The sequence below is a fragment of the Rhododendron vialii genome, chromosome 6a, assembly GCF_030253575.1.
Source record: "Rhododendron vialii isolate Sample 1 chromosome 6a, ASM3025357v1".
NCBI lineage: Eukaryota > Viridiplantae > Streptophyta > Magnoliopsida > Ericales > Ericaceae > Rhododendron > Rhododendron vialii.
Window position 1 is genome coordinate 37,382,661 of NC_080562.1, and position 17,914 is coordinate 37,400,574.

At 40.1% G+C, this 17,914-nt stretch overlaps 3 protein-coding genes across 3 annotated transcripts; all 3 read left to right on the forward strand.

Annotated features, from left to right (window-relative positions):
- Positions 1-437: 437 nt before the first annotated feature.
- Positions 438-3,373, forward strand: LOC131331501 (G-type lectin S-receptor-like serine/threonine-protein kinase SD2-5). Its single transcript, XM_058365488.1, has one exon. It carries the CDS (start codon positions 654-656, stop codon positions 3,114-3,116), a length of 2,463 nt encoding a protein of 820 aa, XP_058221471.1. The 5' UTR covers positions 438-653; the 3' UTR covers positions 3,117-3,373.
- A 2,207-nt stretch (positions 3,374-5,580) lies between these two features.
- On the forward strand, positions 5,581-8,339 carry LOC131331502 (G-type lectin S-receptor-like serine/threonine-protein kinase SD2-5). The gene has a single exon (XM_058365489.1). It carries the CDS (start codon positions 5,658-5,660, stop codon positions 8,220-8,222), a length of 2,565 nt encoding a protein of 854 aa, XP_058221472.1. The 5' UTR covers positions 5,581-5,657; the 3' UTR covers positions 8,223-8,339.
- A 4,475-nt stretch (positions 8,340-12,814) lies between these two features.
- On the forward strand, positions 12,815-15,193 carry LOC131331503 (uncharacterized). The gene is made up of 2 exons (XM_058365490.1): positions 12,815-13,465; positions 14,684-15,193. Exons 1-2 carry the CDS (start codon positions 12,887-12,889, stop codon positions 14,909-14,911), a joined length of 807 nt encoding a protein of 268 aa, XP_058221473.1. The 5' UTR covers positions 12,815-12,886; the 3' UTR covers positions 14,912-15,193.
- Positions 15,194-17,914: the final 2,721 nt, after the last annotated feature.

Here is a 17,914-nt window from a genome sequence, read left to right on the forward strand (position 1 = left end):
TAGTCGTAGGGATATTCATCTTTGTCTAATGGACGTGGGTGGATTAGAATTGTTGATGCCTACATATGACATGAGGAAAAAGTAAAAAAAAAAAAAACTAACGTGAAAGAAAACAGGAAGTACGTACCCTAAGTCACACATTAATGTGCGTGCACATGGGTGAGCGGGAGCGCGAATGCAAGCGTGAAAACGTTCTCAAACTAATAAAATTCGCCACAAAGAGGATTGAGAGCGTGAGCGAAGGGCCCTACTGAAGGATTGTGACTAAGGAACTACCAACGTCACCTTCAATCGAATTTTACAGATTTGCAAGCTACAAAGAAAACCATTAGAGGGATATCTCAAAAAATCAGCAAAAGGCTTTGTTTGTTATAGACAAACAGAACCTAGCTAAGTGAAGTAAATGAACACAAAATGAAAGTGAAGGGCATGGGTATGGGCCATTAAAAAAACCTAGTGTGAGACTAAGTCTTCAACGTTCTACCAACATATTAAAATGCAAACAGGTTAAAAAACACGAATTGCTCCGATCACTGTCTGGATTACGTACTTCGATTTTATATAGTCGAATACACTGGACTTTGATTGCATTTGAAGGCGGCAAGCGCCATAAGCTAAAATATAGGAGTAACAAAGTATCTGATGTTCTACCAATGGCTACTGCTGGTCTGATGAAGAACTGGGTTCTCATCCTTTTGCTGATTCTCCTCCCACTCTTTTCCCACTTCCCTTGTGGCACAGAAGCCTATTACGCCGACTTCCCATCGACCAATCTCTCGGTTTCTTGGAAAAACACCCCCTTCAATGAACAAGGAAGTTTGGATTTTGTCGACGGCACCACCTTGAGGCCAATCCTCCTTGTGTACAACATAACCAAGTCTTATCCTCCATTTGGTCTTGGTTTCTTCGCACAAAATACTTCGACACCCGATTCAGGTTTCTATGTAGTTGTCTTCATGATGACGGGAGTAAATGCAAGTGACAACGACTCTGATGGCGAGTACCAGTTTAGTCCATGTATGCCGCCCCAAGTCCTGTGGTCTGCAAACAGAGACAGTCCGGTGGGAGAGAACGCGACTCTAAATTTCACAGGCGAAGGAGATTTGGTTTTGAAAGATGAATTTGGTAACCCTGTTTGGTCAACCAATACCAGTACCAGTTATGTTGCTCGAATGGAGATAGATGTGAGCGGAAACTTTATGCTTCTGAATGGTAGCAACGATGTGGTATGGCAGTCGTTTGATAACCCCACAGACACATGGCTCCCCAACCAGAAGATCTACAATGGTCAAAGGCTAACGGCTAGTAATTCATCTTCAGATTTGTCAACAGGTATATACTATTTGTCTGTTGACAAAGACAACAAAATTGGAATGCGGGCTTTTCTTGATTCAAATCCCCCACAACAATATGCGATTTTTCTTGCTGAAAACATTTTGGCTAGTTTAGTGGGTCCTCCTTTCGGGAGTCCAAACAATGGAGTCGAACTGGCTACCGCCTTTGCAGTTTTCAACTTCAATTTCACAGCATCACCATCTGATTATCGGTTTATCGTCCTAGAACCAAATGGACACTTAATTCTGTACCACGTGGATACCTCTTACCCATACACTTATGCAGTCACGCCACGCGGTGACTTACTGGCCGCCATTGATTCTCTTGGAGACTGCAGCTACCCAGCAGTATGTGGGCATTATGGCGTCTGCTCTGGTGGTGGACAGTGCGGTTGTCCAGAGGACAGCACTGGAACTTCAAACTACTTTTGGCCATTTAAACAAGGTGTTGGATGTGCACAAATCACCCTTCTTTCTTGCAAAAATGGTTCAAAGTACCATACATTCGTGGATCTCCCTAATGTTACGTACTTTGATTTTGTGCCCACACTTTTCGCTACCACTATAGATGAATGCAAAGAGGCATGTTTGAACAATTGCTCTTGCAAAGCTGCCTTATTTCGGTATGATATGAATGTCTCATCAGGTAATTGTTCTTTGCAATCAGATGAGCTTTATTCTTTCATGACCTCTAGTGAAAATTTTGGTTCCTATGCATCTATCAAGGTTCAGAAAGTGCCCAGCCAAAAGAAACTTGCATCATTGCTTCTGATATTGGTACTTCCTCTTGTTGGTGTCCTACTTGTCGTTACTTTTGTAGGTGGAATGTGTTACCGTTACAGAATGCTAAAGGTCATCGATAATTCTGAGGAAGAAACTGATGACCAAGTTACAGAATCATTGACTAAATTCTCTTTTGAAGAGTTGAAATCATGCACGCAGAATTTCCAGATCAGGCTTGGCCAAGGAGGGTTTGGCGCTGTGTTTGAGGGGGTCTTAAGTGATGGTATAAAAGTTGCAGTGAAACAATTGGATTCGATAGTCCAAGGAAGAAAAGAATTTTTGGCGGAGGTTAACACAATAGGCAAAGTTGAACATTTCCAGTTGGTGAGGCTAATTGGGTACTGCGCTGAGAAATCAAATAGGCTTTTGGTGTATGAGCACATGTTCAATGGGTCATTAGATAAATGGATATTCAACCGAGACAAAGCAAAAACACTTGACTGGAAAACTCGACAGGAGATTATTTATGGTGTGGCCAAGGGGCTTCAATATCTCCACGAGGAGTGTCATAGGAACATAATTCACTTTGATATCAAACCTCAAAATATCCTTCTTGATAAAGATTTTAGAGCCAAGATTTCTGATTTTGGCTTAGCAAGATTGATTGATGGGAACCAAAGCCTAGCGTTGACATCTTTGAAAGGGACAATAGGTTATCTAGCACCTGAAATGTATAGGGGTTCACATATCTCAGTTAAAGCTGATATCTATAGCTTTGGGGTTGTCATCTTGGAAACTATCTGCGGGAGGAAGAATTTAGACGACTCTCATGAATCTATGCCTTTGGTTGACATTGTGCAAACGAAGGCAGAAGAGGATCAACTATATGATCTCATTGATGACCGAGATGAGGATATTTGGCACAACAAAAAAGAAGCAATAAAGATGATGAAGATCGCAATATGGTGTCTGCAAACCCATGATAGAAGGCCCTGTATGTCAATGGTCGTGAAGGTTTTGGAGGGTTCAGCAGATCTTGATTCTTTTGTACTTGGGTGAGGAGTGCATTATAGTATCAGTGCCGGTGCCGCCTTGTCTTATTGCAGTCCAAGGCAAGTCTATTTACTACAGAGATAATTTTCAGAATATGAACATTGTACACGTCTTTTGAGCATGTCCTTGAATCTTGATCATTTGTCTTTCACTCAGATCATGATCTTCTTCTACTTCTTCTTGTTCTGTTCATCCTCTGCTTTTCCGCTAAAATCCTTCTCTTTTGGCGCTTTTAAACGAAACTTTAGAAACCTACAAAGCCAAAAATCAAAAGAAATATCATTTGCCTTGATAAGAGTTAAAGCATTCTGCATTTTTCGTTTCGTTTTCCCTAATGATTGTCTTAGTCATCATCATCACCACAACTTTTCCTTTTATTGTTTAACTTATGGTTACCTGAAAGCAGTGGAGCTATTTCTGATCAATCTCCACCCTCTTATCCTATAATCATTTGTTAATCTTATGCTTCTGATAGAAACAGTTGATCGGACAATTAACAGCAACCAGTGTTGCTTTGGTTATTGGGCTTCATAAGAAAACTATGTTTCAAGAAAAGATCAAGCATGATGACTATGTTGATGAAAAGCTCAGGCAAAAATGGCCGCGGAAACCTTTGTCTAAATTGTTCGCAATCAGTTCGACAGTTAAAGCACCGTATTCCCAGTTGCAGTTTGCTCAATCTCCGTACGATGCTGATGGGATCCAAGCTGCTGATCTGATGGGGGTCTTGGTTTTCAAGAAACAGTTTGACGAGTCATCTCCAGAGAAAACACAGCTGTGGGCTGAAATCCAGGAGCAAAAGAGTTTTATAGAAACCTATGAAGTTTTGGAATGAGTCTCTGCTGGAGCAGCCGAAGAGGCATCGATTTTTTCGTTGAAAGAATTTAATTCCTTTGCGCATTGGATGAATAGAATAAAGTGTTGAAAATCTTGTCTTCATTATGATGAAAGTGATGGCGTCGTCTCTTCAAATTTGGAACGGTAGAAGCATTCGAGTCACGTTAGGAGAACGTTTTCCTAAAGATAGTATTTGCTCCCACCAAAAGGTGTGCACCGGGTTACAGCAAATCCGTCTTCAAGATAAATCGAATCTGAACTCTAGGTTCTTTCTGTCTGCGTTTGCACAAACGAAGATAGACAGAATATCCGCTAAGCAAATGTAAAAGAACCAAGAACTGATATTCTATTTTGAGAAATAACAGAATATCAGTTTGCCATTTCTAGGAAGAAAATGTGTAGAGAGAAAGAGAGCAAATTAGTATGGAATTTTCCAATCCATCGAATGACTTTACAAATGGCATATTTATAGATTTATAAGCACCAATGTGTGAAAGGTTGTGTCTCTAGAAAACAACCATAAGAAATGGTCATGTCTATTGAAGACAGTTAATGGAAAAAACATGCCTATTAGTAGGCACCCTTTAAACAAATAATTAGGAAGGGCCATGCCTCTCGGAGGCACCCAATGATTCACATCCCTTCCTAACAATCACATCTTTTCCAAATGAACACACCCCAATTTAATGGGTATTACAACTATTTACATAAAGTCACAACTCATGTGAAAAAGTGTAGCAACCTTTCACAAAATCCTCACTTAGTACCTTTCTGAAAATTCCAAACTAAAATTCAATTTTATTGTGAAAAACTCTAACATAAAGTACTCATATATTCAAATTTTGAATGATGTGCACCAATTAGTATCTGCCGACTGATCAAAAAAATTAGTATCTACTGACTGATCAATCATGGTAGTTGTAGGGATATTCATCTTTGTTTAATGGATACATTGGTGGATTGGAATTCTTGAAAGCTACAGATGACATGGGGAGATAAGTGTATCTAGAGAAACATGAATTTGAAGACTGCTTCAGCTGTCACGATCCAAATCCGTAGCCTAGAGTGTTACCGTCGAGTTTCTTAGACATGTATCTGTGTGTAGCTCCAAATTCAGCAGCAGCTAGGGTTCTGAATTCGAGGGCCTGAGGAAAAGTAAAAAACGAAACTAACGTGAAAGAAAACGGAAAGTATCATAAGTCACACAATGCGTGTGTGCATGATGGGTGAGCGGGAACGCAAATGCAAGCGTGAAAATGTTCTCAAACTACTAAATTTTGCCAGAATGAGGATTGAGAGCTTGAGCAAGGGGCCGTACTGAAGGATTGTGACTAAGGAACTACCAACATCACTTTGAATCAAATTTTACAGGTTGCAAGCTACGAAGAACGAAGAAAACCATTAGAGGGATCTCTCACAAAATGAGCAAAAGGCTTTGTTTGTTATAGGCAAACAGAACCTAGTTAAGTGAAGTAAATAAACACAAAATGAAAGTGAAGGGCATGGGCCATTAAAAAAACCAAGTGTGAGACTAAGTCTTCAACATTCTACCAACATATTAAAATGCAAACAGTGGAAATTAAGAATTGCTCCGATCACTACTGTATAAATACTTCAATTTTATATAGTCAAATACGCTGGACTTTGATTGCATTTGAAGGCAGCAAGCGCCATAAGCTAAGATATACCAAAGTATCTGGTGTTCTACCAATGGCTACTGCTGGTCTGATGAAGAACTGGGTTCTCATCCTTTTGCTGATTCTCCTCCCACTCTTTTCCCACTACCCTTGTGGCACAGAAGCCTATTACGCCGACTTCCCATCAGCCAATCTCTCGGTTTCTTGGAAAAACACCCCCTTCAATGAACAAGGAAGTTTGGATTTTGTCGACGGCTCCACCTTGAGGCCAATCCTCCTTGTGTACAACATAACCAAGTCTTATCCCCCATTTGGTCTTGGTTTCTTCGCACAAAATACTTCGATACCCGATTCTGGTTTCTATGTAGTTGTCTTCATGTTGACAGGAGTAACAAGTGATGCCAACTCTAATGGGGAATATCAGTTTAATCCCCATATGCTGCCTCAAGTCCTGTGGTCTGCAAATAAAGACAGTCCGGTGGGAGAGAACGCGACTCTAGATTTCACAGCCGAAGGAGATTTGGTTTTGAGAGATGATTTTGGTAATCAAGTTTGGTCAACAAATACCAGTACCAGTTATGTTGTTCGAATGGAAATAGACGTGAGCGGAAACTTTGTGATTCTGAATGGTAGCAACGGTGTGATATGGCAGTCGTTTGATAACCCCACAGACACATGGCTCCCCAACCAGAAGATCTATGACGGCCAAAGGCTAACGGCAAGTAGTTCGCCTTCGAATTTATCAACTGGTATGTATTATTTGTCTGTTGATGAAGAAGACAATAAAAATGGAATGCGGGCTTTTCTTGATTCAAATCCTCCAAAACCATATGCGACTTTTCTTGCTGATTACTTCCTTACTGACATAGAGGGTCCTCCTTTCGGGAGCCCGGGGAATAGAGTCACATTGGAGCGTACCTATGCAGTTTTCTATTTCAATTTCACAGCATCAGCGACTGATTATCGGTTTATCGTCGTAGAACCAAATGGACACTTAATTCTGTACCATGTGGATACCTCTTACCCGTACACTTTTACAGTCACGCCACGTGGTGACTTACTGTCCGCCATTGATTCTCTTGGAGACTGCAGCTACCCAACAGTATGTGGGCATTGTGGTGTTTGCTCTAGTGGTGGGCAGTGTGCTTGTCCACAGGGCAACAATGGAACTTCAAACTACTTTTGGCCGTTTGAACAAGGTGTTGGATGTGCAGAAATTACCCCTCTTTCTTGTGAAGATGGTTCCAAGTACCATACATTCGTCGATCTCCCTAATGTTACGTACTTTGATTTTGTCCCCACTCTTTTGGCTACCTCTATAGATGAATGCAAAGAGGCATGTTTGAACAATTGCTCTTGCAAAGCTGCCTTGTTTCGGTATGATACAGATGGTTCATCTGGTAATTGTTCTTTGCAATCAGATGAGCTTTATTCTTTCATGCCCTCCACTGGAAATTTTGGTTCCTACGCCTCTATCAAGGTTCAGAAAGTGCCCAGTCAAAAGAAACTTGCATCTCCGATATTGGTACTTCCTCTTGTTGGTGTCCTGCTAGTCGTTACTTTTATAGGTGGAATGTGCTACTGTTACAGAATTCTTAACACGGATATTGCTGAGGAAGAAACTGACGACCAAGTTACTGAATCATTGACTAAATTCTCTTTCGAAGAGTTGAAATCTTGCACGCAGAATTTCCAGATCAAGCTTGGCCAAGGAGGGTTTGGGGCTGTGTTTGAGGGGGTCTTAAATGATGGTACCAAAGTTGCAGTGAAACAATTGGATTCTATAGTCCAAGGGAGAAAAGAGTTTTTGGCGGAGGTTAACACAATAGGCAAAGTTGAACATTTCCATTTGGTTAGGCTAATTGGGTACTGCGCTGAGAAATCAAATAGGCTTCTGGTGTATGAGCACATGTTCAATGGGTCATTAGATAAATGGATATTCAACCGAGACAACGCAAAAACACTTGACTGGAAAACTCGACAGGAGATTATTTATGGTGTGGCCAAGGGGCTTCAATATCTCCACGAGGAGTGTCACAGGAGTATAATTCACTTTGATATCAAACCTCAAAATATCCTTCTTGATAAAGATTTTAAAGCCAAGATTTCTGATTTTGGCTTAGCAAGATTTATTGATGGGAACCAGAGCCTAGCATTGACATCGTTGAAAGGGACAATAGGTTATCTAGCTCCTGAAATGTATAGAGGTTCACATATCTCAGTTAAAGCTGATATCTATAGTTTTGGGGTTGTCATCTTGGAAACTATCTGCGGGAGGAAGAATTTAGACGACTCTCATGAATCTATGCCTTTGGTTGACATTGTGCAAACGAAGGCAGAAGAGGATCAACTATATGATCTCATAGATGACCGAGATGATGATATTTGGCTCAACAAAGAAGAAGTAATAAAGATGATGAAGATCGCAATATGGTGTCTGCAAACCCATGATAGAAGGCCCCGTATGTCAATGGTCGTGAAGGTTTTGGAGGGTTCAGCAGATATTGATTCTTCTGTACTTGGTGAGGAGTGCATTATAGTATCAGTGCCGGTGCCGCCTTGTCTTATTGCAGTCCAAGGCAAGTCTATTTACAACAGAGATAATTTTCAGAATATGAACATTGTACGCGTCTTTTGAGCATGTCCTTGAATCTTGATCATTTGTCTTTCACTCTCTTCATGATCTTCTTCTTGTTCTGTTCATCCTTTCCTTTTCCGCTAAAATCTTCTCTTTTGGTGCATTCAAACGAAAGTTTAGAAATCTACAAAGCCGAAAATCAAAAGAAATATCATTTGCCTCGTTAAGAGTTAAAGCATTCTGCATTTTTCTTTTGTTTTCCCTCATGATTGTCTTAGTCATCTTCATTACCAAATTTATACCTGAAATCAGTCGAGCTATTTCTGATCAATCTCCGCCCTCTTATCATATAATCATAGTTTAAATTAATCTGTTGCTTCAGATGGAAACAGTTGATCGGACAATTATCAGCCTTTTGGCGCGGACTTTAGTGAAGAGTTTCCACAGTGAAGCAGCAACCGATGTTGCTTCGGTTATTGGACTTCATAAGAAAACTATGTTTCAGGAAAAGATCATGCAATGATGTCTTTGATGGCGATGTTGATGAAAAGCTCAGGCACAAAATGGCCGCGGAAGCCTTTGTGTCTAAATTGCTTGCAATCAGTTTGACAGTTAAAGCACCGTATTCCCAGTTGCAGTTTGCTTAATCTCCTTACGATGCTGATGGGGTCCAAGCTGCTGATCAGATGGTGGTCTTGGATTTGAAGAAACGGTTTGACGAGTCATCTCCTGGGAAAACACAGCCGTGGGCTGAAATCCAGGAGCAAAGGAGTTTTATAGAAGCCTATGAAGTTTTGGAATGAGTCTCTGCTGGAGCAGCCGAAAAGGCGTCGATTCTTCTTTGAAAGATTCAAGCAATTGAAATCCATCAAAACAAGAGAAATTCTTGTTCAGCACCCCAAATCAGCATTTGCAAGATTTTGCTCTGTAAGTACTTGAAACTCGTTCATCCCAAAAGGGAAGCATATCTGTTTGGAAACTTTAACCAGAGAAAATAAGTAAAAATCAGGTGACCACACAAAGACTACCTTTTTTTTGGCACATTTGCGCAAAATAGCGAGGCGGGTTTGGCTCCTTCATCATTTCACGTTTTCAATGCTCTGGAACCATTGATCCCGTGCTCATCACAGCCGGTGGCCACAAAGTTGGTGATAGGCCCGACAACATTGTGTGGCATTGAGGAGCCAAGGACCATTGGCCCCGAGCACCGAATAATTTTACCGGATGATTGGCCATAAGGATGTTAGGGGTGCAGACAACTTTCACGCCCTCTGGTGAAAATTTTGGTTCCTATGCATCAATCAAGGTACAGAAAGTGCCTAGTCGAAAACTTTCACCCTCTCCTGACACTTCTCAAATATGTGAAGAGCATCTCCACCCCATCTTCTGAAACTCCATTTGAGAGTATCGGATCATCATCTATAACCTCTTATACTTTAGACGATTGGATTTTCATTCTCTATATTCAGAGGATGTGATGATATATAGAGGAGCTCCTCTATAATTCTTTTCACCTTTTTAAATGTCAATTTTGTCCTTCTAAGCTTTTGCTAATAAATTTTTATACCAATCATATCCTTTGTACATTTTTTTGCCTAATCTAATAAAATACACATAAGTTCTAATGTGTTCATCCAATTTTTGCATAGTTGGTCTTAAAAAATACATATGGCCAATATCTTTAAAATGAGACTGATATTGAAATTTTGAAAACAAACACTTGAAGTTGTGGGGGGTAATTTTGGGGGGAAATTTTATAGACAAAAATAGGGTTTTGGTTGGAGTGAACATGAATAGTAGTTTTTTCCTCTATTACCACTATATAAATAAAAAAATCTTGTTTTGATATTCTCAAATGGAATATTGGGTCGGAGATGCTCTAAGGGGTAGTTTGGCTTAAAAATTATGGTGGATTATGTTTTGTCTTTATTAAAAAAATCTTTTTTCTTGGTTTCGCATCAAATTTTTGTGGATTAGTTCATCTCGACAAGAGAAATTAGAAAACTAAAAAAAAGAAAGAACCAAACTATATTTTTGTAGAATAAATACCAAACTATAATCTAAATAAAAGTCTATTTATTTTGAATTGTTTTTTCTTTAGTGATTTTTTTAAGGGTTTGATCATAATATATTATATTTTAGATTTCTATCGTCGAGACCAGCCAATAATTCAAAAATATTAACGAATAACTAACAAATGCAAAAGAATTTCCAATAAAGAAAAAAAAAATCCTCCTAGGATTATTAAGCCAAATCCTCCTCCTAGTCTTATTTGACGATTTAGTTTGTTCATTTTTTAATCTCCATGTTTCCATCATTCATACAAAACATCGGATTGATTGGACATCAATATACATTTGAACAAAGGGTAGTGATTTTGCCACACCCTTTTTTGATAATGCCATACCCTGCAAGTGTATTTTTTGGTGCAAAAATACACTTGCAGAGTGTGGCATTATTAAAAAATAGTGTGGCAAAATCATTTCCCTTGAACAAAACATAATTTCACAAGAGAAATGGACGGTCCAGCCAATTTTTCATATGATCAATGTAATCAAATCGGACCTTTACCGATTTTTCGACCAATTTTGTTTTTGCATGGACGATAAAAACCTAACAAATTAACAAGGGGACCGGTACCTCTCATTTTTGTTTTTCCTCAATCCAACTGCTTTTTACTCTTTTACTAGCGTTTTTGACCGTTCGATACACAGGATAACAAAAATTTCATTCGTTTGTTTTTAGTCCCCAAGTATCGAACGGACAAAAATACTAGCTAAAAAAAAGATAGTAGTTTAATTTTTCATCCAGTCTCGTGTTTGATACATATTAGCAGTCTCATTCTATATACCGAAAGATATGTGATCTCTCCCTCGCTCTCCCACGTTTCCCCCCTCTCCTCTCTCTCCAACTACCCCACATTTCTCTCTCTCTCTAAAAAAAAGTGAAAAAATCCAGGAAATTAGAAATGAAGGTTTGGAGGCTTGTGGGCTCATACACATTTTTATAATATATTAAAGTTGATTGATGAGAATATCCCGTACAATTTCCAGAGATTTCCACCGGAAGATTTTCTTACCCGTTTGATTGCATCTCACTCAACATACACCCGCCAGATGAGGTAAATTCGATTTCAAAGTCATCGCTACGGTCGACAACTAATCCAATTTCAGCGCAATGGTAATCTTGGGAACATAGCAACGATGATTGAGGAGTCCTTTTCCTCAATAAATTTGTTGTCGATAAAAATAAAAAAATAAAAAAAACCGACCAGGAGTATAGGACTGGGATACATTGGATGAACAAAAAGTCTAGAAACACAATCAGCCGGAGACTTCGGGGCTGTTTGATAAAACTGAAAACTGAAACTGAAAGCTGAAAAATTAAGTACTGGAAACTGAATGCTGAAATTTTTAAGCTGAAAAACTGTTTGATAAATATATTAAGTACTGAATTAAAAAAATGATGAATTAATTTTGTTCCAATTCTATCTTAATTTACTAACGGTCACAATATACTTTTGGTAATGGTAGTGTTGTGGTGGTGGGGGAGTGGTGGAGGTAGTAGGAGTGCTGGTAGTGGTGGTGGTGGTGTAGTGGTGGTAGTGGTGGTGGAGTGGCGGTGGTGGTGATGGTGGTGGAGTGGTGGTAGGAGCGGTGGTGTAATGATGGTAGTGGTGGTGGTGGTGGTGATGTGGTGGTGGTGGAGCTGGTGGTGGTAGTGGAGGAAGTGGTGGTGGTGGTGGTGTAGTGATGGTAGTGGTGGGGGAGTGGCGGTGGTGGTGATGGTGGTGGAGTGGTGGAGCGGTGGTGGTGGTGGTAGGAGCGGTGGTGGTGGTGGTGTAGTGATGGTAGTGGTGGTGGTTGTGGTTGAGTTGTGGTGGTGGTGGAGTGGTGGTGGTGATGTGGTGGTGGTGGAGCTGGTGGTGGTGATGGTAGTGGAGGAAGTGGTGGTGGTGGAGTTGGTGGTGGTGATGTGGTGGTGGTGGTGGTAGTGGTAGTGGTGGTGGTTGTGGTTGAGTTGTGGTGGTGGTGGAGTGGTGGAGCTGGTGGTGGTGATGTGGTGGTGGTGGAGCTGGTGGTGGTGATGGTAGTGGAGGGAGTGGTGGTGGGGGAGTTGGTGGTGGTGATGTGGTGGGGGTGGTGGGAGTGGAGGGAGTGATGGTGGTGGGGATGTGGTGGAGGAGTGGTGGTGATGTGGTGGAGGAGTGGTGGTAGTGGAGGTGGTGGTGGTAGTGGTGGTGGTGGAGTGGTGGAGGTGTTGGTGGAAGTGGTTGTGGTGGTGGTATGACGGTTGAATGTAAGTACACAAAAATTCAGCCAGAATTAAGTAGCTCAAAGTCAAAGCTACTTAATTTTTTCCAACTTTTTAGCCTATATTTTAAATGGTACTTAATTTGTTAAGTAATATGAAATGTGGTTATCAAACCTACTGAATCACTTATTACTTAATTGATTCAGTATTAAGTGCTGAATTTAGGTTATCAAACAAGCCCTTCAAGTCCTACTAGGAAACTAACAGGGGAGCTAATCAAAATACTGTGAGCGGAACCGGAAACCCTGTAGTGTAGGGTGCACTACAGGGCATGTAGGACATACCACGGTCGTCCGTGAGTGTTTTTAACGGTCCGGATTCAACGGACCCGATGAGCCTATAAGTAAAAGGTGGTACATAAGAACATAGGCAGACTCAAATAAACCTTATACGTGAGTTTCAGAGAAAGAATGGATGAGGCGGATTTCATGCGGCAAACTCTGTACCGAGGCACAGCACTTGGTTTCGTTCTGATGTTCTTCCAGTTGCTGCTCTTTGGTCTCGATGATCTAGCCTTATGTTCCCCTGCGGCTAGGAAAAGGATGGACTTTTTGACCCCGGTCTTGGGTGCCCATCCTTTCGATACTGATCAGCCGATTCGCTGGTATATTTACTCCGGTTTCGCCAGCCTTTGTGCTGTAATTGCGTGGATACCGGTAAAATTTAGCCCTGCCCGGGTAGAAAAATTCATCGCCAAAGCTTTACGTCAACAATGCAGAACTCATGTTGCGTTCTGTATTTGTGTGTGGATTCATGCGTCGAACCGCCTAATAGCTGGAGGAAATTGGTTCTTTGTTGGTTCTCTATCGTGCGCATCCATCGCTTGCGTGTTTGCATTCATGGTGGTTGCATCTAGCAGGGATTGTTTGGTTTTGGCTAGGTGGGTAGTGGCTCATTCTACTGCGGTTGCTGTTTTTCTTGTTTTTCAAGGCTATTTCCTTCAGGCTGTCGTCTCAATCTTCCCTGTCCTCCCAGCAGTCTATGCCATGGTGAGTACATATCTTCTTCTAGTCCCTTGCCATGAACTTTGTGTTTGAAATTTGTTTACCTCTCTTAAAAGCTTTATAGTAGAGGTCCGGAGTGGTGCTCCCAAGACTACTGAATAATTGAAGTTTAGTCTTTACGTCAATAGGATTGTTGATTTTCATGCCCAAGTTAACCCCTAAACCTACCGCACTTTTGTATTTCACTTTTGATTGTGTTTCGTTTTCTTTGATCTTTTTCCCTTCTTCATCGCCTTACAACTACTTCAATTTCGATGGCGACCGATTAGGATTCAGTTTCCAATCCTTTCCAGGTAAACCGCTTACCATTGAAAAAAATGGTTGTTGGCCATATATTCATTTATCTATGTGCAGATATTGGTTTATCTACAATGTAGTTTTAGGGCTGGTTTGGTTAATAGAAAAGCCGCATTATATTTTTTGTCCTAATTCAAATTCTTTTATGCGCATAACCCTTAATGAGACCAAAGCCCAACACGATATGGAGTTTTTCTCGAATTTCATGTATTGCACACTAGTGTAGAATCATTCTGTCAGTTGAAGTGCTGTGGTGATGATATAAAGAATTAGTTGGGTTATAACTCATTGATGCAAATTTGTGCTTCAATTGTATAAGTTTATGTTAGTAACCTATGAAATCTATCTAAGATAGTGTAGCTATTGGTGTAACTTTATATGTTGACTAGAAGGTGGGCACACACTGTGTGTGCACATTTTTAGGGTGGACAGAGATAGTGGGGTGGCGGTTATGATAGGTGGTTTTAAATTGATTATTATTTTTTCCATAAAGATTGTTTAATGAAATTATCATAAATACTTAAATTTTAGAGGGGCAATTATAGAAATCACTTGGAGGATCCCGCGTTTATGCAATTATTCAAAATTCATATTCTACCTCACGCCGTCTTGATTAGCTTAGTTGTACAAGCTCACCCGCCGGGGATGAGGCATACACGAGTATCGCTATCATGGCAGCAACTCCGAGCATCGTGGTTAGGACTCCCACCCTTTGCCCCTGCTTCCAAGATTCTGCCTTTTGTGATGGGGCTTCAAAAATGGAAGACACCAAACCAAACTGGTGCTCTCCCTGTATATATGGAATTGATGATAAAATAAGTGATTGGTCTGATCTGTGGTAGTGCAGTTGCATTTTCCTGGATATACATAAAGCGAGAGCTGACTATGTTATTGTGCCCTTGTCAGTTTGAAACCAGAGCAGGTGTTGAAGATGGCAATTTTGACACTTCAAGAAAGCTAGTAGTTGACAACATGGTACTGAGGGAAGAGGAGGTGAATGGGACACCGGAACAGACGCCGGTAGAATCCCATGGCATGGACAACTATGACGATGAAGAGGACGACGATGAAGAGTTTGAACATCCTGGTGAAGTCGCGTTTGCAAAGAGGCTTTTGAAATTTCTCACGACATGATAATTTCATAAGCCCCATCACCCCGTTGGCCCTAAGCTGCATTTTATTTTTCAGATACTGGTAGGGATCCTTGTTCGTCATATGACTCCTTTAAACTCAATTTTCACAAGGGTTGTATTTAGTGCACCAGATTCCAACTTGTAGTGGCGCTATTTTTACTAGAGGGTGGACACACACTATGTGTGTGCACATTTTTAGGATAGGTGGAGATAGTGGGGTAGCGGTTATGATAGGTGGTTTTAAATTGATTACTATTTCGAACTCCTCAAAAATTAAAGATTATAGAAGTCACTTTTGTGACGGGACGACTTCAAAAATGGGAGACACCAAGCTGGTGCTGTCCCATTATATATTAGAATAGATGCTTTTTCATAACGCCATTGCTTGATATCCGTCCAAAAAAATTAAAGAAACAGAAGAGAATGTTGCATCACTAGTAAATTTTTACACTCCTTTATGCTTTAATCGGCAAAAGGGAAAAAAAAAACATTAATAGCACGATTACGATACCGGGTACGTTGAGAAAGGGTTGTGAGTCAGCGTCATAGATAGAAATATGCTTCTCAATTAGGTTACACCCGTATCCTAGCAAATTACGTACAAAACTGGCAACTCAAAGAAAACAGAGAACATCCAGCAATATATCGATTTGATACAAACGATACCCGCAAAAGAAACTTCAATTGATTGGGACACAACCAACGTCAGCAACAAGCTCCAATTTATCGGGACACAGGGCTCGGTTTGGTTTGGTTTGGTTCGGTTCTCTTGTTCGACTTCTATTGTTGACCTTGGCATTTGTTCAGGAACCCATCATGCCTTTCTCCTTTTTACCACTCCCGCATTTCACATTTTTCATGTGGGCGCGCATAATAAAACTTGCCTTTGTTCTTCTCGTTACTCGTCACTCGTAAAATGGCATTCGCTCCACACCTACACTTTTATGCTCCAAGCCTGAGCGCAATTTTGTTCACCCTCAGGGTGAATATTACCCTCCTTTCTATTGGTTGAAATGATATGGACTCCACCACAAAGTGATGTCATGTTTATCATGCAATACATTTTTTGATAAGCATGAAATCACTTTGTGGTGAGGTCTACACTATTTCAACCAATAGGAAAGAGGGTAATGTTCACCCTCTTAAGTGGAGGGTGAACAAAACTCAACTCTCCTAGCCTTAAGAATGCTTCCAGTGCTTGAAGATGACATGTTAATAGCTAGCTAGAAAAAGAAACTAAAAATCAACGAAAAAATGCACAGAAAAAACCCAAAGAAATGCAGTACAAAGAGGCAATGAGGTTTCATACCGGAGGCGGTGGGGAGGCTGCAGGGTGGGGTGGAAGGCGTGGGTTTGAGGGTTCCTTTCCTTTTATGGACAACGGGGCAAATGGGAGGGCATTCTTTTTTATTTTAATGAACACAAACATATATGCCCAACATATATTCATAACCGAACAAATATAAAGCACCCAAAAGGTCTGAAAAAAAAAAAAAAAAAAACAGTAAGAAGAAATAACAAGGGAGAATTAGTTAAGTAGCTTTTAAAGCAAGGGTCGTCTTTTTATTTCTTAGAACCTCAGGGGAGGTCCTCACATTTGTCAAAAACCTCAGGGGGAGGTCAAGGCAATTTACCATTTCAATTTCACTTGTTGAATAAAGAATGGTACGTTTGATCATTCAAAATGAAGAATTGGTTCAAAGATGCTCTTACGTGCACCTTTTGTACCATTGATTTAGTGAGCAGTCACTAAATCTGCGGTCATCGTAGTTGTAGGGATGATCATCTTTGTTTAATGCTCATGGGAAGATTGGAATTCTTGAAAGCTACAGATGAGAGAGAGAGAGAGAGAGAGAGAGAGAGAGTCCTTTTAAAAAACACAGTAAAACACCATTTAATCATCTATATGAACATGGATTCGATTAGGATTATCTGTGTTGGATTGGAGCCTAACGAATTTTTGGTTAATATTCACTTCTTTCTCTGACTGACTGGCACTATACCCCGAATCATTTTTCGGTCTGCTTTAAAATGTTGATTTTTTCCTAGACACGAGCCTCATGCTGTGTTTTAGTACATTGGAGGTCAGACTTTGTTCACAATGCTTTTTTCGAACATGGAAGTTTCATATCTAAGTCGAACGGCAATTACAAGAATTTTCAAAATACGTTCAGTTCTTCGTATGTTGATTTTTTTTTTTCCCCCCGGGAAGAATTCCTCATATGACTACCTGTTTGTTACTCCGAATTCAGCAGCTCTTCTTTAAAAAGGACCATGGGACATGATTTTGAATGAAATGAGGCCGACAAAAATCTTCAAAAAAGTTACAAGGTAATAAAAAAGGAAACAAAAAGTAGACGTGCTAAGAATTTTTCAGATGGGCAAAGTCCACTTTGATCCTATGTGGTTATCGTCATATGCGGATACCCTCCTCATGGTTTAAAACTGACCACATAATCTACCCGTGATTTTGAAATTGTGCGGATAAACCCCCTACCATCATGCTTTCCATCCATATTAACGGACACAACATTAAAAGACCGATATATCCTCATTATGTCCATTGATTCTTCTTTTTTTAAAATCTAACCACACCATCTCCTATACCAAAAATTGAATCCAAATAGTTGATATTGTAAATTTTGACGAGTATTACATCTATGCCAAAATTTAAGTCAATCAAAAAATGAAAAGCTCGTGGTCGAATCGATTTTGTTATGAAATTAAAATTTCAAATTTAAATTTACTAAAAATTAGATCATTGGGTTATTGATACTTGATCGAGATGATTTTTTACATAAATACTCTATTCTTTATTTAATACATTATGAACGACTCAGATTATATTCTAGAGCCGTGTAAGATACACATCCGTTAATATGGATGAAAAACATGACGACAGAGGTTTTATTCGCACATTTTCAAAACCACAAGTAGATTATGTGGTCAGTTTTAAACCATGAGGAGGAATCCGCACATGGCGATAACTAAGAGAGTGAAAGTG